This window comes from Gouania willdenowi, chromosome 14, assembly GCF_900634775.1.
Source record: "Gouania willdenowi chromosome 14, fGouWil2.1, whole genome shotgun sequence".
Classification (NCBI taxonomy): domain Eukaryota; kingdom Metazoa; phylum Chordata; class Actinopteri; order Blenniiformes; family Gobiesocidae; genus Gouania; species Gouania willdenowi.
Window position 1 is genome coordinate 20,321,820 of NC_041057.1, and position 27,197 is coordinate 20,349,016.

At 37.8% G+C, this 27,197-nt stretch overlaps 1 protein-coding gene across 3 annotated transcripts in view; it reads right to left on the bottom strand.

Annotated features, from left to right (window-relative positions):
• LOC114475520 (protocadherin-1-like) overlaps nt 1–26,981 on the bottom strand; it is a 122,986-nt gene extending 96,005 nt beyond the window's left edge. The window contains exons 1-3 of one of the 3 annotated variants that reach the window (XM_028466401.1): nt 26,316–26,981; nt 17,281–18,094; nt 14,334–16,520 (exon numbers count right to left, since the gene is read on the bottom strand). In XM_028466401.1, coding sequence (XP_028322202.1) covers nt 14,334–16,520; nt 17,281–18,078 — 2,985 coding nt within the window. In that variant the 5' untranslated portion in view covers nt 18,079–18,094; nt 26,316–26,981. Of the gene's footprint in view, nt 1–14,333; nt 16,521–17,280; nt 18,099–26,315 lie in introns of all 3 variants that reach the window. The other 2 variants (XM_028466400.1, XM_028466402.1) reach the window with 2 other exon arrangements.
• Nucleotides 26,982–27,197: the final 216 nt, after the last annotated feature.

The following is a 27,197-nucleotide window of genomic DNA, read 5'->3' on the forward strand; positions in this document are numbered from 1 at the left end:
TGCAGCCTTGCATATCGGCCGATCCAATATCAGCATGAATCATACATCCTTTTTTTTTTTTTTTTTTAAATAAAAAAAATATTTATTTTGTTGTGTGGAATGTTAGAAAAGGCTTGATCAAGTGATGTCACTCAGAGAAAAATAGTCAGCAACAGTAGGGATGAGAAAAACTGACCCATTTATTATTAACCAATTGGTTACATACATTTTAACCTTCAACATAATATCTACAGTATTCTACAATTGAATAAAATAAATACAAAATGAATTTTGGAAAAAAAAAAAAATGGGAAAATCCGTAATTTTTAATCCGATATCCGTTTTCAGGCTAATATCGGGCCGATATCCGATATCGATAAAATATACAAAACGACAACAAATATTCTCCAAAAACAAAACAACAAAAATATACAAAATGAAAACACAAATACACAACCCTTTTGTTTTTTTTTCAATTCTTAGATTGGTAATTATTGTGAACGCTGACATGAATGTTGATGATGTAGCCCTTGGATCAGATAATTTCACTAAGTTGCCCATAACTGCATTTTACAATATGTAACTCTCTACAAAAGCACTAATTGAAAAAAAAAGTGCCTTTGGGAGCTTTTCTCTCATTTTAAATAAATAAACTAGTCTTACTTGCATATGTTTCTTTTAATTCTGTAAGAAACCTAAATGTCTTGAAAGATCCTCTCTTGACTTTTTTATCAGATAAACTTATACAGGTTTTACTGCCAAATTACGATGTTGCTGCTAAAGGGAGGACAGGAACAAACTTTAATTTAAGGCAAAAAAGTTAGGTTGAAGAAAAATCTCTAGATCTATAAGTTTCCATCATGTTTTAAATGCAGTGACTAACACTCACTTATTAGGATGGTTTTCCTTAAACTGACTAAAAACCATCCAGTTTCTAAATAGTGTCTTCTGAATTCATGCATCCGTGTAATGCTAATGAGGATCATATAAAGGTTATCTTTAAAAGCCAGACTTGGCAGCGTTTACTTGCAGTAACAAGCTTCTTTTTTCTCATTGAATTTTGTTTTTATGTGCATGTGTCGATCGCCTCAATTAATTAGAGGACATTCATAAGTTTCTCGAAGAAATCTCGCGAATGAAGTTTTGGTGGAAAAGAATAACGTGAGGTTTGTGTAGCGGCAAAAATCAAAAGCACGTTTTATTGAACAATTCATTTCCTTATTTTATGACATTTCGCTTTCTCATCTTTGAAAAGAACCATCCACAAGCAGTGGATCCTAAAAGCCTTGTTGTTTTACTCACACATGAAACAAAGCACAGAGGAATCTGGTGTGTGTAGGAGCCTATTTGTGGTGAGTATCATTTACTTCTCTGTCTCATCTTCAGCTATTGCTCATCGCTGTGTTTTTTTTTCCCCTCTTCCCACTGTTTGCCCCACTGACCCTATCACTTGTCAGCAGAGCGGATCCTCATCAGCAATTAGTGCTAGTATCTGTGCAGTGCACTCTCCCTGCTTCAGCCCTTCAACCATGTTTGCTTTCCACAGTATCTGTCAGACGTACCTTTTATTTCTGACGCACCTGCTTTATGTGTCTGTTTGTTGCTTGACGTCCTGTTGTTGTGAGAGACTCCACCATGTAAGCACGGACAACCTTCCTGTCTAAAAGCTGTAAGGCTGAAATGATTTTAACCCGTTGGTGTTGACATTTGAGTCCAACTTTCTGTGTCAGGTACTGGGAATGTTGAGAACATGGAAGCAAAGTTTAAACTTAGAAAAGCCAGGATTTATAACAAGAAGAGAGTAAAAGAAGAAGATGTATGAGGAGTTTGCTCTGCACATTATTTTATAACAATGTTACAACTTTATATCAGGCTTCCAAGACCCATGCAGCCTTCCCCTTATAAACTATACTTACCTTTGTAATCCATCAAGAGGAAATTAAAGAACCGTAGTCATTGCTAGCATTTTTTAGTATTTGTCTGCTTGACATTTTGATTAAAGCAAATTCTCAAATGACATTAACAAGCTCTATGTTTGAATGAAATTGAATTGAATCCTTTTTTTTGTCTCCTTTAATATTCAAATCAATGCCACATTCCTTTGCTTGCTAGCTTACAAAAGCAACACACGCTATGCTATGCCAGCTATACGGTGGCCATAAAAGCTCACAACACAACACAGAACGACGAACGCCACAACGCAACACAAAACGAAAGCGCACGCCAAAATACAAACCCCACAACACAACACCAGCGCTCACAACACAACAGAAAAGCGATCCAGTAAAAATCCACGAAGAAGAGTGACAGAAAGGATCACGACACTGACACCAACGTTAACGTCACTCTTCTTCGTGGATTTGTGTTTTATGTGCCAACGTTAACGTCACTCTTCTTCATTGATTTTTCTTTGTACCTACGTTATCGTCACTCCTTTTCTTGGATTTTTTTATGTAAAACGTTAGCGTCACTCTTCTTCGTGCATTTCTTTATGTGCCAACGTTAACGTCACTCTTCTTTGTGGATTATTTTATTTTACCAACATTGTCACTCTTCTTTGTGGATTTTTTTTAAGTACCAACGTTAACGTCACTCTTCTCCGTGGATTTTTTTTTATGTGCCAACGTTAATGTCACTTTTATTTGTGTATTTTTTTTATGTACCAACGTTAATGTCACTCTTCTTCATGGATTTTTCTATGTACCTCTGTTATTGTCATACTTCGAGGATTATCTTATGTACCAACATTAACGTCACTCTTCTTTTTCTATGTACCTCCATATCGTCACTCTTTGTGGATTTTTTTGTGTACCAACGTAAACGTCACTTTTCTTCGTGGAATTTTTTCATGTGCCAACATTAGCGTCTCTCTTTTTCATGGATTTTTTTATGTACCAACGTTAACGTCACTCTTCTTTGTGGATTTTTACCGGACTGCTTTCATGTTGTGAGCTTTCGGTTGTGTTGTGGGGTTTGTATTTGTGTGCGCTTTCTTTTTTGTGTTGCGTTGTGGCGTACGTCATTCTTCTTACCTGGACATCTCCTCTATTCACGTCTTGTCCGGACTGTACGGCTGGATTTTACATACTCATCAAAAGGGTTTCCCAGGGACCTTGAAAGCATCTAGGGGAACACGTTAATTTAAATGACCGTAACTCCGCTAATATTTGTTCTACCTGAGAAATTCCTTTAGTTTCTGAAAGCTAATGAGTTGTTCTTTACGGCCACTATCATGTAATTACAGTAATTTTACTCACACGTGACAGAATCATTAAAGAGGCCACTTTGTTTGGACAAAATTGTCACAAACGAGGAAACGAGAAAAAAGAACAAAGTCTAAGATGGATTGAAAGAGACCAAATACTGATGGATTTAATTAGAACCTCCTGGATGATAAAATCTCCAAGGAGGTTCAGAGAGGGATTTGATAAAGAAGGAGCCAGTGAGAGAAACCTAGAACGTAGGAAGTGAAGGTACATTTTCCATCATTTGGTCGACACCTCATCACCTCCGTCTCCACTGACAACAGACAGAATAAAGCTCAGATTTAGCATTGGACGATCTGAGGCAAACTGTCAGTTATTTATTGAAGTGTATAAATCATTGATTATTTAATGGCCTGTAAGTTTTTTTTTTTTTTTTTTTGTCATTTTGTTTTCATTTCTAGGAGGAGATGATTCTCATTTTCTCAATGATTGAGAAATTTTAAGAAGGTATAGATGAGATTTTTCAAGAACGGATTGTTATAATGCAAAATAAAGGTGATTGACTTCTGTCACCACTGATTTTAAATATTTTTTAAGTCTTTGTTAAGTCTTATCTACCAGATTAGTTTTTCCGTTACAAGATAGATTAAAAAAAACATCGAGTAATTTGAGTATGCCGTAGCAAAACTAAAACTACTACCACGATACGATTAAAATTACATTTACCTGTTATTTATATATTGCAATATAAAAATGTATTAACATGTATTAGTGGGCTAATATTTAGCTAGCATTTTTATGATATGAGCCCCATTGGATAGAATGCAAGTGTATGTGTTGCTGATTTTGCATGAACAGATTCATTGGAGTCCCTTGATTAAAAACAGTAGAATTGGAATACGGAGTGTATGTTAGCATCGTGATAGATTGAAGATGAATGAAAGAAATGTGCACTGAAAAATCCTATTGACCATTCAGCTTTAGAAATTCATCTTTTTCATTATACATGTAATGCATAAAATTCTGTAACTTAACTGTAAAATACACCAGGTTTAATGTGTGAGATGCAAAAATGGTTGCACGCCAAATAGGGTGCTAAGCAATCATAGCGCGCCGCACACTAACATTATCAGCCACTATTTACATTCAATGATTGAAGCTGTAAAATAGAAACAGAGCCAGTGGCAAAAAGCCAAAACAAAGCCTACGATAGGCTAAGGGATTTTTTTTTTTTTTTTTTTTTAGCACAATGCAATGCTAACACACATACTAAATCAAGTGGTTACATTGTAAAATGGTAAACATGTAGTGCCCGTAAGGCGCATTTCTTGTGCTTTACCTCACATTCCTTCAAACCTGGGTAATATTCCAAGCAAACATATATATTGTACTGTTTTTGCATATTGTGTCAGTGTGTATGTGTTTCATGTCCGTTTGAAAAATACTAGAAGGCAGTTTGGAAAGTAAAATAGGACGAGTTGTTGGGAATAAGTCCGCCAAGCTCGATTTTTAAATGCAGAAAACATGTTTTCTTTGGTTTATGTTTGGTTCATGTTTTATCCTGGACAGGGACACGTGGGTAGTTTATCATTTTACTCGTACAGGTTATTTACATACTGTAACCCGCCTAGCATACGTTTTAGTTAAGTAGGAGAAACAGAAAACAGAAAGATCCCAGGTATCCACCAATTGAAATTTTTCAGTTACAATTACGTTTTCAATTACCCATGTACGATTACAATTCAGTTACGAATAAAGTGACCAGCATTTTTTTCCCCAATTACTCTTAATTTTTTATCCTCAGAAAGTCAATTACAATTACGTTTTCAATTACTAAAGTTCAATGACAATTACTGAGCCTGAAATAAATAACCCAATAAAAGTGAACATTCCTCATCTGTTAGCTTTATGTTAGAATCTCTTATGATAATAGGTTCTAAATCAGCTGTAAAATACACTAAAAACAAATATACTGCTATATACATAAATTTATTTCCTATCTATTGGTTACCTAATGCAACCTAATCAATTACTTCATGCACTCTCTCACTTTACTCTATACCACCATAATTAAAATCCAAGTGTAACATGTTCGTATTTGCATGTGTATGTATTATATATGTTTTAAGTTTGTATTTCTTTTTTGATTTTCAATGAATATTTTTTTCAATGTTTTATTTCGTCTTTTGATATTATTTTGGTTTATACATTAGTTTTCCTCATGTATCAAAGATTGAATTTGTCTCATGATTTTATGTGTGTGTTTGTTAGCCTTCATTTTAAATTGTGTTTCTTGAAAGGGGTGCAGCTCTTATACAAGCGCATTGAGCTCCGTTCTCTCCTTGCCCCTTAAAATAAATTAAATTAAATTAAGAAATAAGTTTCAATATTTTTTTTAAACGTTAAAATGCGAGAAGGCTTGATATTAAACATATTTTAATATATGTTAACTGCATATGTGTAGAACTGTAACATGGTTCCTTATAAAAATAGAATTTTCACAGCAATTATAATTAAAAAGTCAACTATCTGAACTCAGTTACTATTGTATTATGATTACAACAGCAACAGATCTTTTTAATTACAATTACGGCGTTATTGTAATTCATTATCAATTACGCAATCACCATTAAAATTGACTCCAACCCTGGTCTCCGCCATAGCAATACAATCCATGCTGTACTATAGCGAGCCAGGGCTAACTATATACTGCCTCAGCAAAATGGCATGTTCTTGTTTAACTGGTCACGATAAGACGTTAGAAAGAGTACTGTAGCACAATGGTGTTCGAACAAGAATAAATCGTACCTCTGGCCTCTTCTATATTACACCTCTGCTAACTTCAAACAGCAGCACTGGACTAAAGTGGGCTAATACCGGCTCCCAGGGATGCAGAAAGTTCACAAAATGTGGGCCCTGCTTGACAAGGAAAGAGGGTTAATTAAGACTCACACTGTCTCTAGCCTGACTTCTGTCTAAAAAGCTCCAGGATTGCCCACGGGAACCTGCACAAAAACAATGAAGGATGGGTAACTAGCCCAGACGACACCACCACTCATCTATTGTTAATAAATAAAACATTTTCACAATGAAACATAAACACAGAACCCAATTTCAAGCTTTTTTTTTTTTTTTTTTTTTTTTTTAAAGCCACAATGCTTACCATCCATGAAGAAATAATATCCTGCGTTTCACATCACAGCTTTTTATTCAAATATAAGATTCTCATTAAGTATGGTGTGAAAAAAGGTGACAGCTCTTAGACCCAGCAGGGCTAATTATCAGCTCTAATGGCTAATATGACTCACTGGTTTCTCCAGCAACCGACATGTGATATCACACATTCAATGGTGGTGAAGTTGGCAAAGCAAAAAAAAGGTGTACACAAAGTTCAAGCGTCATGAGGTATAAATTGAAATAAGCGAGTTTTGTACTTTTTTCTTTTCCACAGCTTGGATATATTTAATGACGACTGACGATGAACTCTTTAAGAACATCTCAAACATAAGCATTGCAGCACTTTTTTTTTTCCCCCCACATCACTATAACTAATAGTACAGGAACAATTAATGACATTTATTTACACCTGTGTGCCATAAATGTATGTATTCTTTTCATTTACAGTGGCTATAAAAAGTCTACACACCCCTATTCAAATTTCAGGTTTTTGTGATGTAAAAAATGACACCAAGATAAAAAATTTCACAACTTTTTTCCACCTTTAATGTGACTGAAATCTGTCAGGGAGGTGAAGTAAAACTAAAAACAAATAATGAGGTAGCAAATGTGTGCACACCCTCTTATAAATTGGGACGGGGCTGTGTTCAGATTTAACCAATTACATTCAAACTCATGTTAAATTGGCGTCAGCGCACACCTGTCACCATTAAAGTGCCTCTGATTAACCCCAAATAAAGTGCAGCTGTTCTCGTAGGCTTTTCCTGACATTTTTGTAGCCACATCTTCCAGCAGAAGCCATGGTCCGCAGAGAGCTTCCAAAGCATCAGAGGGATCTCATTGTTCAAAGATATCAGTCAGGTGAACGGTAGAAAAGCATTTTTCAGAAAATAAATGTAACATGGAACACAGTGAAGACAGTCATCATCAAGTGGAGAAAATATGGCACAACAGTGACTTTACCAAAAACAGGACGTCCGTCCAAAATTGATGACAAAACGAGAAGAAAACTGGTCAGGAAGGCGGCCAATGATGGAGCTGCAGGAATTTCTGGCAAGTACTGGCTGTGTAGTACATGTGACAACAATCTCCGGTCCTCTTCATATGTCTGGGCTATGGGGTACGGTGAAAAGACGGAAGCCTAATCGTACGAAGAAAAACATCCAAGCCCGGCTTCATTTTGCAAAAACACAATTGAACTCTCCCAAACGCATGTGGGAAAATGTGTTATGATCCGATGAAACCAAGTTTGGACTTTTTGGTCATAATTCCAAAAACAACACTGCTCGTCACCAAAAGAACACCATACCTACAGTGAAGCATGGTGGTGGCAGCATCATGCTTTGGGGCTCTTTTTCTTCAGCTGGAACTGGGGCCTTAGTCAGGGTGGAGGGAATTATGAACAGTTGCAAATACCAGGCAATGTTTATCTTTCAACACAACAATGACCCTAAGCACACAACCAAATCAACAAAAGAATAGTTTCACCAAAATAAGATTGAGGTTATGGAATGACCTAGCCAGAGTCCAGACCTGAATTCGATTGTCTGTGGGGTGATTTGAAGAGGGCTGTGCACAGGAGATGCCCTCGCAATCTGTCAGATTTGGAGCGGTTTTGTAAAGAAGAGTGGGCAAATATTGCCTCATCGAGATGTGCAACACTGATAGACTCTTACCCAAAAAGACTGAGTGCTGTAATAAAAGCTAAAAGTGCTGCAACAAAGTATTAGTTTAAGGGTGTTCATGTTTATGCAACCACGTTATCATAAGGTTTTAATTTTTTCATTTCTCCCCTTTAAAGGTTTCAGTTTGTTTTTCAATTGCATTGTACAGGTTATAGGTCACATTAAAGGTGGAAAAAGTTGTGAAATTATTTATCTTGGTGTCATTTTTTTACATCACTAAAACCTGGCATTGCACTTTTCCAAGAGTAGACCCAGGTTTAATAACAAAATTATGCTACACACCAGAGTTGGGGTCAATTATAATTGTAATCATGTAATTGATAATTAATTAATAATGGCGTAGTTATAATTGTAATTGCAATTGAAAAACCCTGTTGCTTCAATATAATTTAGTTGTAAATGAGTTTAGATAATTTACTTTGTAATTGTAATTGGCATTAAAATGATATAAAAACTGTCAATTCATATTAAATAAACACAAACCTGGGGCACCATGTTACAGTTCTATGGCTTTCACATACGTAGTTAACAATTATTAAAATATGTTTCGTATTAACTTTCACCATTACCTGTCACTTCTCTTCAGGATGATTTAGCATTTTAAAAACATGTATAAATCTAGGGCTATACTGACAGAAAATAGGCTCAGACACCCACACTAAAAATATGAATACCAATATTTTCATGGATAGGAAAGCCTAACAAGGAAACTATGAGATTAAAAACAAATTAGACGATAGATCCAGTATCATAAGAGATGTTAACAGAAAGCTAACACAAGAGGAAGATTAAGTTTTATGGAGTTATTCATTAAAGACTCAGTAATTGTGATTAATTGAATTTTAACTTTCGTAATTGAGAATGTAATTGCAATTGACTGGGGAAAACAATAATTTTAATTTAATTTAATTAATTGTAATTGGAAAAAAAAAAATGCAGGTCACACAGGAATCATAATTTAGTTGTAATTGAACATGGATAACTGTAATTAAAAAAAATGTACTTTACCCCAACCCTGGTGTCAACTACTATTAGAATTATTAGGATGGTGAACGTTCCCATTGATAGATACTTCCCAAGTTCGGTAATGTGATTAATTGAATTTGAACCTTAGTCATTTAGAACATAATTGTAATCAACTTTTAGGAAAAAAAAAATAATTGTAATTTAATTTGTAATTGGAAAAAAAAATGTTTAGATTATCGTAATCCTAAATGTGTTGTAATTGAACATAGATAATTGAAGACGTACAGTAATTGTAACGAAAAAATGTAATTGACCCAAACCATCCTACACACCAGAGAAAAAAAATTCTGTAGTTCCACCTTTAATTACATTATTACCTGCATGCCGTGTGAAAGCCAGTGTAAAAACCTTGGTTCCATATTCAACACAGTATCTACAACACCATGCCCAAAAAAAGAGCAGTTCATTGGAATCAAGTATCAAAGTGGTGGTGTTATATTTGCATTAATGAGTTTGCATTTCCTGATTCCGCGTCCTTTCATCCGTGGTAGTAAAGGTTTCTTTGAATGTGTAAGTTATAATGGCCTTTTAACGTGTTAAAAGAGGATATTTCTTCATATAGGATTCAAATATGCTTATTTGTTAAGATTGTTTACAAATGCGTGTGTTGATCTTTCCTAGCCTTACATTGGGTTATTATTTCTCATTCATCAATGTATAACGCTTTTTCATCTGCCTGAATAGTCTTTGAAACTGTTCCTAGAGAAAAAGCCGTCCATGGCATTGCATTTTACTTCCTCTGCATAATAGGTGACACAGTTTGGTTTCTAATTGTCTTTTTTTTTTCTCGGGGGGAAAAAAGAAACAAACATACAAACAAAAAACAAACACGTAAGAATAAAGATATCGTGAGAATTAACTGTGAGGATAGAATGAGATATTTGTTTTCTGCTCAAACCCCCCCAGAGCACATCTGTTGTAAAATATTATATCTCGGAAAGTACATTTCAGGAATTTCTACATGAAAGTGGGTTAATCTAAAGCAATTAGATGGGAGAGAATGTTTCCACTAAGTCCTGGGAGAAGATCAAACTGTTTGTGCATTGATAGCAACAGTATCTCCTTAGTGTGGGAAATCAAACAAGCGTTGCTTTATTCACATAGCTGGCACATGCTGAATTATTACACCAATGTAATTAGGACATCTCAAACATCTGTTGAGGTTTTTGAAACCATAAACAAGCTATAACAGAGGCAGCAGCGTTCAAATAACCGCAGCTGCTTACCTTTAAGTGTCCATAATATTGTGTTTTTATGGAATAAAAAAGGCATAAATAAAAAAAAAAAAAAACGGTTTCACAAAAAAAATTACACCATAAAATGTATATATTTGCTGCTCAATTACATTTTTCAATTGATGACTGGCATTATTCTTCAGGGATTACAAGATGATCACCCTATCCTTGATTTTTCAGGGTGTGGAAGGCTTGGTATACCCTTCGCAGATTCACAGTCCATCATTTGCTAAACACAATTCATCCATTTCATGCATTATGCATGAGTTTTTCCCACAGGTTTGACTCATTTTTGGTGACCCTTTAAGGCAAGGGCGTCAAAGTCATTTTCACTTCAGGGGCCAAATATAGGCCAGTTTGATCTCAAATGTGCTGCAGATTTTAGGTAGGAAAAAAAAAAAGCAGTTTTAATATTAATGCACCCTAATTTGCACTTTCACGTATAACTGATATGTAAAGTATGAAAGGCGCCGACAACAGTCATGTAGTGGGAAAAAAATGGTGGAAAAGGTGGTGAAATGGGGTTTTAAAAGATGCAAATTAAAGTGGTCAAAAACAGATGGAAAAAGCGGTAAAAAAGGGTTCCAAGTGTCAATATTGGCTTAAAAGGAACAGAAAAAAGTAGGAACAATTAGTTTAAACTGGCAAATAATGGACACGACTAATCGTGAATGTGCCTAAATTGGCAAACATAATCAGAAATTATGATGAAAAGAGGTTAAAAGTGACAATCATGGGTCAACATATGTGACATTAGGTGGGAAAAGTGTTGGAAAGGGTTTAAAAGTGCAACAAATGCCTTGAAAGTAGAAAAAATGTGCAGAAAATGCATTGGAATGTGAAGTGGCAGAAATGGGAGTAATGTAGCAAAAATGCATTAAAAAGAGCAAATACAGTATATGGCAAGAAAAAGTGATGAAAATAAGTTCAAATGTGGTAAGTTTAGTGTAGTTGTAGAAAAGGAATAAAAATAAGCAGAAATGGGCTGAAATTGTTGAGAAAATATTCTTAGTTTCTTAAAAGCATCTGGCGACCCCCTCCCAGAGTCTCACGACCCCAAGGTTGAGAACCGCTGTTTTAAAGGGCCGTATTTGACTTAAGGTTCTTGAGATTGACACGTGCTTTAAGGTGTACATTTAATACTTTTATTTTAACTGAGTTTCTTTTATATTAAATTGTAGAGAATGTCTGTGATGTTATTCCCGTGCAAATCGGCCATGTCAGTCATTTGTAAAGTAAAAATTTTCCCGCAAATTACCTCCTATATTTTGCTGAACTCCGAGGTCCTGTGATAATACTAATCCAATGCGAATAGGCCTCTCTGGGATTTGGACCGAAATGGGCGGGATCTTATGCGTGATTATGCATCGTTTTGTTTCCGGGGCGCATGGTTTTTTGTTTTTTTTTTTAATTAATTTTAAGGTTCCTTCTCGCCTCCAGTGCCTACTTTTCTTCTTAGCGCCCGACATGTTGAAAACAATGTGAGCGAATGTTACGCAATACGCAGCACGTTGACATCATATCCGGGAGATGTCCGTAAATTTCAGCAAAATCTCTGGCTTCGGTTGTGCCGTGCACAAAAAGCAGACGTTGGGGGGTCAAATATTTATTACATGGGGTCCCCAGATAATACTTATCCCATGCGATTAGTTGACTTAATGCATTTTTGTATGTGGGCTGGTGCTGCCAATTTTACGTAGGCCTACATTAGATTTAGGCCCATTTGCCAGTAATTTGGTATAGTTGTGTGATTTTCCACTAGTCATCTTCGTCTGTGTAAAGCGTAAAGGTAGCTCGTTTTCAGACCTTCTGCACAGGTGTGCAATCACACATTCATTAGCTTCAGCTGTTTGAACAAGAAGATTGATTGGGCGCTTCACTGAAAAAAGTTGTTTAGTTTCAACTAAAAAAAATGATATAAAACTCTCTTCCAATGATACTCACTATTATAGATACAAACACAGTTGAGAAGATATAAAGAAAGAAAAGCAATTGCCAAAAGTAATACAAATACTTATCTCAGGGGCAGTACTTTACATCTGTCAGATCACTTGGCAGTTCTTTTAATTATATATTTTGGTCAATCTGTTCTTCCTGATGTGAGAGGGGGAGGCCATACATGAGATAACATCTGCTGAGGTAAGTCATACGAGTTTCAAAATCTGTCCATGTTTTTAACAGCCTGTCAATCATCAGAATCCTTGTACATATTCATAGGATCATATTGAGAAAACAAATTAACAATGATGTGAGGTGCTGATAGCTTACATCTGTACCCCGGTAACAATTAACACTGTTTTACTAAGCAGCGTAATGGCGCACGAGTGCAGAGATTGGCACTACACACAGCTACCCAGACACACCCTGTGGCTCGCAGTCATTTTGCTCCCTTGTGTTGTCCATCATGCTGTTCTTTAGAGTGACTCCACCCACAAAAGCTTGTGATCACCTAAGCTGTCAGCTAACATCTGTGAAAGCACCAACCAATCAACTGTGACACCAGCTCTGAAGATATCTCAAGCAAAAAAAGAAGAAAAAAAGTCAACATGTTCAGAACCCAGGAGTGGGCCGCCCCCCCCCCCCATTTCTATTTTTGCTAATTTTTGTGTGGCAAGCCTTATCTGCAAAGCCTTGGAGAATGTCAAACTGCTGTGTACCGTGACACTGAGATGTTGCGAGAATCTTGAAAGCCGGTGTCAACTTGTCTTCGATAAAAATGAATCACACGCAACAATATCAAAACATTTTTGTGTATATTATTGTCCGCTCTTTGACAAATGCAGTGGAAACATAAATTCAGCCTCGTAAGATCTGAGTGTTTGTTTGATTCGCGGATATAACATGTTATCACTCGGCTAAGTTCAGAGGTGTCAGTCATGTTAGGTTGCTAATCACATGCTGCGTTTGTAAATAGGGTTGTTTGGGATGGAATGGAATGCTCTTTTATAATGCTCTCTTTGAGTTTTTGAGGTTCTCTGAAGTCTAGTGAAAGCTTTTGCCTCTTCCCGACATGTTTTTTTTTCTTTTTTTTTTACATTCTTTCATCGTAACGAGAATAATTTTCACAGAGGAAGTCGAAATCTGTCTCGATAGCATAAGTTGTTTTACTGGTGGGATCAAGGCATCAAAACATATAGCTGTATTACACAGATTGTTACGCTTTTAAAAGAATAACAGTTGTCTTTCTTATCCCCTCCTGCACACATACAGAAACACACATTCACGCCTGTCTGGCCTGAGACACATTCACACACTCAGAGATGACACAGAAACCCAGAGACACACAATCTTTCTATCCCCCGACACTACATTTTTTATATTCATAATCCCCCCTGGGTCTATTAATATTTCTGTTTCCATGGCGATTCAAGTCTTGCCAAATGTTGTAGAGATAAGAGGAGATAAAAGCGTAAGGGCCAGGGAGATAAGAGCGAGCGACCTGCAGAGATCAGAGCACTGTGGGTCATGCACAGGGGCAAAAGTAAGTAAGTAAAAGAAGGCCTTTTCCGTGCTCAACTCTAATCCTGAGCAAGCACACACACACATATGTAAGCATGCAAATCATACAACAGGCCGTTAAAGCATTAGGTTGGTCCAACAACTACAGAATATAAATACAGAGTGAATAAACCAATAAATCAAATGAATACAACAAACGTTTGTCTTTAAAAGCTTCCTAAACCCAATTCTTAAATCTGGAATTTATTTATTCAATTATTCTCTTAGTAACAATTTATTTACAGTAAGTTCATACAAGCTGTGTTAGTAAATTTCAAGAAAAAGCAAATGTTACTTTAGCATTACTTTACTTTAGTATTACTTTACCTGTCTATAACCTTAACAAATGTGTCTTATGCATTATTATATTAACATTATTAATAATTGACAATTGCTTTTTCAAATGTCTCTTCAGCTCCAATAATGAAACTAGTTCACACTATAAAACACATTATGGCCTTTAAATAAAGCCAAACACAACTCCTGATAAAGATCATTAAAGAGAAACATTTGGAGAAGGTTTTTACCTGTTTGTTGTTATACTTCGACTGGATGGTCTTGTAGCTGTAGTCTGAGTACTGGTCTGAGCCAGTGGAATTGTCATCCCCACCCGTCCCTACGAAGGTGTTGGCAGCAGGAAGATCCTGGACAGCCTGATGCTTCTGGGAGGCTGAGGGTGACTGTGCTTGCAGCTGAATGGAGGGTAAGGGGGAGTTTGAGCGGTAGTGCCTGCCTATATCAGGGCTTCCTGGCGAATATGTTAAGGGCAGGTGTATCCGGGGGCTATCATTGACTCCATCAAGGTTGAACTTGAGACTCTTTTGAAGGCTGACCTCTTCTTCTTCACGAAGTGGCTTTGGGGACTTCTGGGGTTTGCCTTTTCTTCCTCGTTTGCTCTTGGCATTTTTAGGCGTCTGCTTGGGTGCATATAAATCTTTTGTTTCCTTTTTGCCTGCTTGATAACCACTCTTGGTTTCTCTTTGGATGCGATGTCGGATAAATACCACAACCAAGATCAACATTACCACCCCTGCCACACCAGCAAGGCTTCCAAATAAAATGTTACTACGCTGTGCTGCAAAACCATTGTCAGGATCCCCAGCAATGTCCCTGTCCAGTGGAGTGTAAAGACTGTGTCCAACTAAGGATTCTACAAGGCTAACATTTGAAATAGTTTCATTGACATAGATATGAACCAGGGCAGTGGCATGGCGAGCTGGCTTCCCCCTGTCACTCACTCTCACCACCAGACGATGTAGTCCTCCATGTTTGCGGGTCAATTCCTTTGCCAGAGTGATTTCTCCACTGGAGGGAGAAATGCGAAATAGCTGGTAGGGATTACCCCCAGCAATGCTAAATACCAGCTCTGCATTGGGTCCACTGTCCAGGTCTTCAGCTTCAACTATCTCAACATGGCTATCTGGAGAAGCCAGAGGCGACAAAGGTCTAAAGGAGGAGTTGGAGGGCTTTGTGATCACAGGATCATTGTCATTTTCATCTAGCACATTGATAGTAACACCCACATATGAAGACCTTGGCGGCTCTCCTCCATCTACAGCTTTTAGACGGAAGGTATAGCTGCTTTCTTTTTCTCTATCAAAAGAGATGCTTGAGAGAATTGTGCCTGTTCCATTTTGAACAACAAATTTTCCTCCATCAGGCTCTACAGAGAGGTGAACATGAGCATTTTCTCCTTTATCCATATCTAAAACTGTTACCATACCGACAGGACTAAGGGGAGGCATGTTTTCCAAAACTGAAAAGCTATAACCACTAAGCATGAACTTGGGATCGTTGTCATTGCGGTCTATGACTGTTATGGCAACAGTGGCTGTTCCTTTGTGTACAGGTGACCCTTTATCTGCAGCAGTAACCCGGAACTCATACCGCTCTCTATGTTCACGATCTAGCGGGCTCCGTGCTCTAACTTCTCCTGTGTTGGGATCAATTTCAAACAAACCTCTGATTGATGAGTCTGCCACAATATTATACAGGAGTTCAGCATTAGTACCACTGTCAGCATCAGAGGCAGTAACATCCAGAACACTTTCCCCAGGTTGATTTTCTTCGGCAAAATCAACCTCAAACAGAGTTGGGGAAAATATTGGAGAGTTGTCATTTACATCAGTCACCTGGACCTTTAAAGAGTTCGTGCTCGACAGCGCTGGGTTTCCAGAGTCTACAGCCACAATCTCCACTCGGTAATCTTGAAACCTTTCAAAGTCAAGAGGAGTTGTAGTCTGAAGGAAATATTTTCTCTTGTTGTCGGTGGACGAGTCACTGGCAGGTCGCAGCTGAAAGGGCACATCCCCCGCTACCACACATGTAACAACAGCATTTTCTCCTTCATCTTTGTCAGACACTTGAACCAAAGCAACAGCTGTTCCCACTGGCATGTCCTCAGAAATATTAGCCACTCCTTCGCTGTGAGTCACAAGACCAATGCCACGAATTTCCACAGCTGGGGCATTGTCATTTTGATCGGTCACCTCAATGGTTACAAACGTCTTGGAGCTTTTGGGTTGAGGACCTTTATCCCTTGCCACTACGTAGAAAGACAAGCTGTTGATTTCCTCCCTGTCCAGTGATCCTTTGACATAGATAATGCCGGTGGAACGATCGATCCGTAACAGTTTTGGCACTGGGTCAATGGCTTGGTGAAGGGTGTACTCTATTTCTCCATTCGGGCCCATGTCAGAGTCATTTGCTTTGACCTACAATTGGAACACAAACACATGGTTAAAAACAGAATCTGCATTCTTGGTAAAACATTTTTTAAAAGGTTTTCTATCACCCACTCAGTAATTACTGTATGCATTTCATTTTCTTAGATATGTATTATTAATGTCTTATCTTTGCTTTTGTAGGAAATGTTTCATGCTTCTGTTTTTTTTAAATATGTATATATCTCCACTCTGCATTTCCATGAAAATGCAAAATGGCAGTAAAATATTAGGTCTGCTATTCCCCTCATGACAATGCAATTTCATAGCAGAGTGCTGAGACAACACCACAGAATTACGCCTACACACGGACACGGAATATGTCTAACTCTGTTTCCACAAACATAACACAACACAACCAATAAGAAGCTCAATTACCTGTACAAGCTTATTATTCTGAAGGACTAGTCATTCTAGTATTTGTAAGCAATGCACGCTGGCACAGTTGAGATGAATGAAGCTGGAAATTTTTTTTTTACTTTTACCCTTAGAGGTAAAATTAGAGAGGAGTTAAGATACTATAACATTGTAGAATAACAATTGTTTGATTTAAGATAAAGCCTATAAACAACATTTTTGCATTAGTATAATATGTTAATATAATTGTGTTGAAATGAGCTAAAAAAACAATTATTTTCTGGTGGTTAAATTTGATTTTAATAGCATCATTGAAACTTAACTGAATTGTTTTATATTACTTTAGGTTAAAAAAAAAAGTGCTATGATGAATAACAATCAATATTTTTCTCACCTGCAACACAGAGTGTCCCACTGGGCTATTTTCAGAAACTTCTGCTTCATATGTAGACTTTTCAAACTTTGGGGTGTTGTCATTTGCATCTGTGACAACCACTCTCAGCAAAGCACTGCTGTAACGCTGAGGATTTCCTCCATCCACTGCCTTGATGGTGAGGTCGTACGAATCCTTTATCTCGCGATCAAGATTGCCCAGTACGATAAGCTGTGGAAGCTTCCCACTTCTGTCTTCAGCCACTTGTAAACCAAACAGTGTTGCAGCATCCGGACCTGCAGTGAGGGCATAGTCAGCGACGCCATTCCTTTCTGAGTCTCTGTCCGTAGCCAGAGGAATTGGGAACAATGCCCCCATGATTGTGTTTTCGGGGACTGAGATGGTCAGCACAGAGGATGGAAACTGTGGCGTGTTGTCATTGATGTCCTGCACTTCGATGCGTCCTTCAATAAGTCGTGGACTCTGGTTTTGTATTAGATCTGTCACAGATACTTCAAATTCAAGGTAGCAGGACTTTCCCTTAGAAATAGTTCGACAGTCCCTCAGGGTCTCTCTGTCAATTGGAATTTCTGTGGTGAAAATATCTCCCGTCTTTCCATCAACACGGAGATAAGGGCTACCCACCTCTAACTTGTAGAGGTGACCCGAGTCTGGCAGTCCCTGGTCTGCTGCCAGGCTACCGATAAGGGTGTTGGGAGGCTGCTCTTCTTGGACTCGGTACAAGATACCGCCATATGTAGAGCCACAGAGCAGCAGCACCACGATCCAAAAAAGTGCTACTTTTACATTCAGTTCCATTGGGTAATTTGAAGATCTGCCTGAAAAAGACAAAGAGAATCTGGGTCAACATGTTTTGTCTTGTAAATATTTCTTAAGAATTCAATGTGAGCTACTTTTCGGCAGTGAAAAACACAAATATAAACAACCTTATTTGTTTTATTCTTATAATTAGCCTCAAACACCACCACGACTATTAAATATACAACCTCACTACAGCTGTAAAATGAAATATTGTTTTCTCAATAGGCTGCCCCAAATCTAGCATGCCTTGAAGCGCAATATATAAATATTAATTAGACAACAACAACAAAAAAAACATTCAAAATGTGTTGGATTTCTTAAATCATACAGGCGGCTGTTTACATAGAATGGTAAATAATAAGGTAGAATAATAAAATATGATATTTGTACATCCTTTAAAGAATACCCTCTCCTCTGACAGTAAAACAAGATAACTTAACTACAAAGAAAATGTGCCAGGTATTTTTGAAAAGTATTTCGCTTGCTTAATCTTGTAGGCCACCACACTGAGTTTAGAGATTATGGAAATTGTCAACCCTAAAGATAGTATGGGAAAGGCTAACAGAGCTATGCATAAATGCAAGCAAATAGTGCCATTCCATCCCAAATCCCTATATTGCATGTTTACTCACACGAAACAGTGTTTTAGCCAGCAAAAAGGAATATCTATCAATCCAGACATCACAACACAAATGTACAACAATCCAATCGAGAATGTCAATTTCTTTAGAATACATTAAAACTCGGAGTGCATGTTATTGATGCATTAATTGCTTAGGTATTGATGAGTCTGTTTTTTTTTTTACATTTGTAGAGGGAAACCTCTTGTCATTGGAGTGTGAAGAGTGTGTGCGTGTGTGTGTGTGTGTGTGTGTGTGGGGGGGTACTCTCTGTGTGTCCATGTGTGTAGCCAGTAAGCAAAATAAACACAAAACCCGCAATTGAACTATATTTCTGTATGATTATTGTCCATTTGCTTGAGTAAAACTTAAATTGTCCTATACATTAGACAATATTGCATCAGCCACTCAGCATATATTGTATATATTTAACACAACTAGAGGTGTCCCACTCTGATGTTGATATCAGATATAGGTCCGACATAAGCCAGAAAACAAATATCGGATTTTATCGGACTACATTTAAAATCCTCGATATGGACTCTCAGATAAAATTTTCCACTCCAGCACTTCTATTCATAGGTGACTGTGGTTCACACTCCAACAAAGAAACCTACTGTGGCTGAATATTGTTCTCTGTTTGAGTAACATCACTTGATCAAGTCTTTTCCACACACACCACAAAATAAGTAATAAAAGTATGTATGATTTGTGCTGATATTGTATTTGATCAATATCAGTATTAGCCGATACGCAAGGCTGCATTATCGGTATCCTATCAGAAGTGACATCCCTAAACACAACTGCACTCTCAATTGAAGTTTTGCAGCCCATGTTAGACCTGATTCCAATATTCATCATGGGTGAGTGAAGTGTGAAAGTTACCATCTAACTATCCAAATGATATCTGCTTTGATCATATTTTGTTCATCTGTGCTGGTCTGAGCTATTACAGCCAGTTCTAGGATGAATAGGCCCACTTTGATAGTGACGCGATTGTTATGGTTGGTGACACTCATGACTTTATGTCTTCCAGATGGCATCATGCCTGGAAGCCCACTGAAATGGCGCCTTTTTTAAATTATTATTTATTTACATTTATATTCAAATTCATGCTGTTCGTGAGATGTGCATTTTGCCATCACTCAGTGTGTGTCTGTTATCAGTTAAATATTACTGACACCAAGCCTTTGGGGGTTTTTTTATCTCATGTCCCTCAGCTAACCCACAAATTATTTATCAAAAGCTTGACAGCATCAAATACCTGCCCTTCCTCCTTTCTGAGGTGGCAGCGAAAGAGAATATGTACGGGTGTTTTATTATACCAACAGAACACTTTTAGACTTTTTGCAGTCCTTTGTGTCACTAAATTCCATCGCTCAATAGCTGAACGGCAAAACTGGTCAAATAAAACTGCTGAATGCAGCTACCAACATATCCTACATATCAGCGTTTGTTACTCTGAAAATCTTGGTTATCATCTGTCATTCCAGATGGTGAGATATACCCATAAGACTACAGACTGACTCAGGCTTACAGCAATTCATAACTCAGCACAATTTAAAATGAAGAACAAGAGGACAGTTCCCTTACGATGGTCAGTTGTGTTGTATGAAATTGAGTCTTTCATCGTAATTATTTTGTTTTTGTCAACACTAAATTCAACAAAAATAAACATGAGCTGATAAAGCAATAATAGGAAATCGGAGGAACTGTGGCAATACAGGAAAATGTTGGCATTTTAAGAATGAGAAAGAAAACAATCTGTTCTGATGTTGTTTTATGGGTCCAATCAATAACTCATTATAACAAGAAGATCACGCTGTTGCACAGTAGGGCAGCTCAGGCAATTATGACCTCACTAATTTATTGACAATCCCTACCAGGGTTTCCTCTACCTTTATTTAAGAGGGGTCTACCACACGCCCAGTCGCCCACCCTTCTGTTTTATATATATATATATATATATATATATATATATTTATGGTTATCAGGGGGAAAACGAGTAAATTAAAATTGATTAAACCTCCTGTAGATCATGGAAATTAGCCTTTTTCAATTTATTTCCCTATGGTCATGTTTACATTCCACCACATTCCTGGCACTGCCAGGTATTTATTTATTTAGAAAAAATACCTTAAAAAAAACTGCAAACTACCTTGGCTTCATGGCAAATATTCTAAAGTAATATTTCTCCAACTACAGCCAAGACTTTCACTGTCTGTTTCACAATGAAGAGAACGTCCATTTGAAAAGGAAAGCAGCAATCGGCACAGTTTGGTCCAGATGGTTCGGTCATAGAAAGAAACTGAAGGCAGCCTGTAGCACAGTGTGTATGTGAGGGTCCACAGATGATCTCAAACTGTCCAAGGGATCTGTTGTCTTTCAACTATGGTTTGCAATTGAACATTTTTTAAAAAAATAAATAAATAAATAATACAGCCAAATCTAAACCATTTAACTCAAATTTGTATGATCTATGAAAGAGCGATACATACTGCATCATGGATGTGTTTGCACCTCTCATGCATGTCTTCAAATTCGACGTAAAATTGCTGTTGAAGTGTCAAGGCTTGAACTTGAATACAGTCTGGTTAACCAAGGGCTTTAAAATACCAAAGGAATGTTTTCTCGTAAAATACATGCATGGCTTACTTGAATTCACTCATTTCTCAACCGACTTTTTTTATCCCCTTAAATAAAAACGAGTACATTCAAAAATAACAAACCAGATGGAAGCAAAAAGTCATCCTGACATTGTATTGAAAGGTTCATTGCCTTTTAATGTTTTTTAATGCCATAGCTTAAGAACAGAGTTGGATTGTAGCAGATAAAGCAAGTCGCTTCACCATGTGGTTGCCTTCCCATTTCTTTTTGCCTTTAACTTGTCTCTAAATTCTTCCTTCCATGCCATTTTCAATAATAGCAAACTTCAAAATTCCTCCTAGCCAATGCCAAAAAGGCTCTAGAGCCACTGCCTCTCCCCTGAGGGACGGTGCCTCTGCTTTTCAGAAGTCACTAAAACTTCTCTGGCACTTCAAAATCTGTCAAACTACAATGTCTGATTGACCCCTACAAGGTGGTGCAAACACAGTCCGCCACCCAGTCAAGCCTGCTTTTCTAATGAACACTTCAACCCTTACCATCATCTCAGCCTATATCATACTGTGCTGTTGTTCCCTAGGAAACGACTTACAGCTTTAATGAAGTAGAGTTTCTTATCCCAGGTGTTACAAAAAAAAAAAGCCTGGGCAAAAACCAGTAGATTTCTGGCTCACCACAAGACATCCACTTTTATTCTGAAAGCAGACCAGTGCTTGTGTGTGTGGGGAAGGTTATGTGTACACACACGGACGGGGAAAGGGACTTAAAGAGTAACTAAACCTCACAACCACTTTTTTTTCTCCTAAAAACAAATATTGAGTATTAAGTAATGTTGTTGATTCATCCTAGTCTAACTCTTGATGTATTTTGCTGTAAAAATGTAAGAGTAAGTGCACCCTATGAAACCTGGCTATTACAATTGACTTTTGCTTTTAGCTAAGCATGGTGGTTTACGACATTTTGGTGTCATTTTACATCACTGTTGGGCCCGCCCCTCCAATAAAAACTAGCACCTGTGGACTCAACAATCTGTGTTGAGTTTGTTGGATTGAGATTAGTGATAGATCAATACATCGGTCTTTTTGCATTTTTACGAGTATCTGCATCAGCCAATGCGGGCTGCTGCGTTCGCCGATCCGCATTATTTACAGAAAGCAGAAATATTGTTTAACTTGTTCTTGTTCTACATCACCTGTTTTTAATCTTTATTAAATATTTTTTACTTGTTGTTGTTCTAACTCACCTTTGTTCATTTCAATAAATGTTCCTATTTTTTTTAAATTAAGACTCGTACCATTTGCTATCATCATTGTGTCATTTTTATGATGTAAATTGAGGGAGCAAAAGTAGTATCGGCTCAAGAAAATCGGCAGTCCGTATCGGTTATCGGTTAAAGCTGATGGAAAAAAAAAATCAGTATCGACATCAGCCCTAAAAAAATCTATTTCGGTTAATAACTAGTTGAGATAATTGGTAGAGTGAGGTAGAGCTAAAGTGAGTATTACGTTGTAAGTTAGCATAGCATAAATTGTTCTGAGGAGATTTTATAGCATAGACTGGGCGTGTCTTAACTGCTCCAGGAGCCCCGCCCATAAACAAGGTTATTTAATCATTTCCAGCCTAGACGCACGTTAGCCAAAACCTCTGGGTTTATTTAGTCTTAGATGGGATTGATAGCAATAGGACATGGTTTATTGTTTCCCATGCCTTTGAGAGTTTTTTTTTTGTTTTTTATTATTATTATTTCATGTTTATGAAATGCACTTTGTGCAACTTTCAAAATGAAAAGTCCTATATAAATAAAGCTGATTGATGGATTGATTGATTGCAGTACTGCAATGTCTTCTAATATCCTCTGTAATAGATTCCGCTGATTCACTTTAAATCCAAGTCAGTCCATTATTGAAAAACCAATGACATTATCATAGGTTGGGGCAGAGAAAAATATCAGGTTAACTGGCGCACTGGTGCTATAAGTGTTCCCTTTTTCATTTTGAGGTCAAGAGTTTCTTCTTTCAGGTGAATTTATAATAATTTCAACTGAACTGTGGTGTACCAAAAACTCAAAGACTCTGTATAGGATCATGTATTGCTTCTTTGTATTTTTTCAAAGTAACACTTATGCTAGAATCATATTTTGCTCACTTGAATTAATAAAAGAATCAGTTAACTTGACTTTTTTTTTAAAATAATAAATATGGCTTAATATGAAGGACTGAAGAGTGAAAGCATTTTTTTACTTGTGGCTGAATATTTAGGCAATATGTGTTGTTATTTTTTACACGCATTGAATTAAATATGTTTTCAATAAATTAAGAATGATGCTATTGAATTGCCGAGCATGTGTGGCTATTCCGGTTGCCATGGAGACAGGCTATCCTCCGACTGAGTCAATTCAATGACTGACTGGATGACATTTGCTCTTTAGGCTGGCTGCTCGGCAGGTCCAGCGGAAACAGCTCAAGCGAAGAATTAACCGAGGCGTCATTGTACACGACTAAAACAAGAAAGGGTGTGTGTGCGTGTGCCATGGCAGGAATAACAAATCATTGGAATTCTGGATTGAAATGTATCCGTTTGGGCTAATTGCTTGTTTTGCAGAAACTGCAGGGAAAAATGTTGATCCTGCAGCTCCCTTAGCAGATTCTCAATTTTCACCTGTTACACCCAACAAATCAAGTGTAAGAATTTCCGCCGTAGGATGTGCTCTCTCTTGCTTTACTGGAGTGTGGAAAGATAACGGATGATTTAATGATTTTCTCAAGTGATGTGATTTGATATATTGGCTGACTGTGTGCCTTTAGCTAGTATAACAGGTAAAATCCATTACCCTCCCACCAGCATGATTTATGATGGGTGGTATCACAGCTATGGGTCTCCTTGCACAGCTAAACTACCAAGAGAATTTACGGCAAATGTTAGGCTGAACATTTTTACAGAGTGCAGAACCTAGAACCTGGGGTGCAAGCAGGAGCCTTTAGTTGGGCTGTAGGATGAAGCCACATGTGCGAGAAAAAAAAAAAAAAGCTCACACATTTCACCAAAATAAATTCATCAAAGACTTGAATAATGTGAGATCAGAAATGAAATGAGCCTTTAGGAGCTGAGTTTTCTTGCTTTTTGCACTGTTCTATTCAGATTACCTCTGTCAAAGCTGAAATACCTGTTTGAGCAGAAAAGACAACCCAGCCCTTTTGCACCTTCTCTACAATTTAAGGGTCTTACTGCACACACTTAGCCTCCTTTATGCAACACATTGTGAGAACCACTGCATGGTATTCAGAGGAAAGTTAACCATTGTTGACCTGCCAGTCCAAGGCTGTGAGTGCAAGCTTTCACAAAGAGTAGATAGATAGATAGATAGATAGATAGATAGATAGATAGATAGATAGATAGATAGATAGATAGATAGATAGATAGGGTGGGACAATAATGTGCGACAAGATATTGCAATATTAAAATATAAATATTACGGGGGGTTAAGCATCTTTCAATCCCAGCTACATCTTGTCCCATGCAAGTCCCATGTCTTTCCAACAGCAGGAGACATAGTCAATAGGTTTCATTTGCTGCCAGAACACGTAGCCATGCTAAAATCGTTGGAAACTATCCCTATCTTAAGTCTGAGCTGTGTAGACTGTTCTACTTTGATGGTGTTATACAAAGATCATGCACAGAGTGGAATCTTTTTTTGAAAAACGTCATGATGAGATTATTATTATTATTATTATTTTGCAACACTTTTTGCACTTCAAATATATATATTTTTCCCAATAAATAAATTCCTGTTGCATTAAAAAAGAAGGTTATACCCGGAGTGAATGTATGTATGCCTAGACTTTATTTATTTTATTTAAATTTTATTTTATTTTATTTTTATTTTTTTTTTGGGGGGGGTGTCTTATTCCCCTTTTCAAAAAATATTGTCTTGTATCGTTATCATGAGCCCAGCATAGATGGCTGTGGGACGATATTGAGCTTCAAGATATTGCAATATTTAAACGTCACGAGGTGTTTTATTTGCAGAGTGACACTTTTTGCACTTTAAATAAGATTTATTTCATTTTTTTTTTTTCCCCCAATATATAAATTCCCCAATATATAAATTCCCCATCGAGGTTATACCCGGGGCAAATTTAGGTATGCCTTCAAATAAAAATGTGTTTATTTTTCTCTCGTATCATTGTCATAAGCCCAATATCGTCTCATTGTTAAAACTTTGTCCAACCCTAGATAGATAGATAGATAGATAGATAGATAGATAACTATGTGGAACAGGCTGATTAACTGTTACACAGCACCCCTGGCTCATGCACACATAGCCTATATAAGATAACCCACTCAGATACGCACATCAAAGATGTTCCCCCCCATTATGCAATATTTTAATTAAAAAAGCAAAATAATCTGCACACGTCAAAACTGTGCGCAAATATAGGTGGCGTATAGCCTGATAGATTGTGTAAATAAGTAATGGGCAGCACCGTAAGAAGTAAACAGTGACAAATAATAAAGACTGGCTAATAAAGGCAATTAGTGTGATGTTCGCAGGCAGAACGAGAAAGAATCGGTGGTTATAAACGGATCCGATTTTCTGCCTCACAGATTCATAATGGTATAATAAAAAGCAATTAACCGATCGCCCCTGGATCCCAGTATAAGCCGCATACGCTCATATAATGATACGCAGACCTAATGACTCCTACTCAGTCTATACTCCAATGTGTTTTAAATGCGTTGCCTTGCGGATCCGCTCATATGTAATATTATATACACTCGTGTGCGTTTACACCACAGTACCCAACAGTGTCCATCAACCTGTAACACGGCTGTGCGTAACTGCAGCCCCAGCAGCCACTCGTTTATAAAGTGCCACTTGTTGTATGAACGATCTGTTCAAGTGAATCGAAGAGTATCGGACGCAACTTAATTGCCCGCCTCTCATCTCATATCCCAGCAATCAAAAGCAACTTTGTGCGTAACCGCTGCTGCGGTGTGGTGTCATATTACCTGCGCCAGAAGAGGACTTTGAATGCGTGCGCGCCGGTGGCGTACGGTGTCTCCCAGAGGCAGGTGTCAAATAACCCTCAGACCTCCGTCGTCAGGCTGCCCCACATCCACATCCAAGCCACTCAGTCACAACCAGTTCAAACTTTTTCCCCGCATCCAAAACCCAGCGTCAGGAGAGCCGCTGTTTTTTTTTTTTGTTTTTTGTTTTTTTGTTTTTTATCCGTGGGAATGAACGCAAGTTTCAGTCAAAATGAACGACGCAACTTGGAAAGCGCAAGTCTCACACCAGCCACATTGAGTGCCATTTCGAATCCTCAATAACTGATCCTTGCACAGTCGTTTGTTGCATCCCTCCTCATCCTCATCCTCCTTCCTCTTCTTCTTCTTCTTCTCCTTAATATTCCAAGTTTCTCCAGCGCGTCTCCAGGCGTTAAGAGGCTCAGAGCGCTCTCTGAGGACGCACTCGGAGTCTCATCGACAGCAGCTAAAATGTCACCATTCCAGGCAAACGCAGAAGCTTAAAAGCACGCAGAAGCCAATCTGAAGCCTTTCCAGAGAGCAAGTGGTGAGACAGTGTGGCACGGCTCTTCTCTTCTCCTCTCTCCTCCTCTCTACAGTCATCCGAGCGTGGGAGGAGGTGGGGCTCCATCCATCCACCGCAGCGCACACAGCTACTTCACACTCAACATCACATTATGTCCGGGCTGCCTACCAGGAAATTGTGTGATTCCTACTGTTTAAAAGATCCCATCAAAGTGGGTCACAGCAGACTGGGAGGAGGAGGTGGAGGAGGGGGGAGATGGTTGCACCTAATGCATCATAAAAAAAATTAGAAAAAAAAAAAAAACATGACTGCCACTCATTATTTCCTCCTAAAGCTTC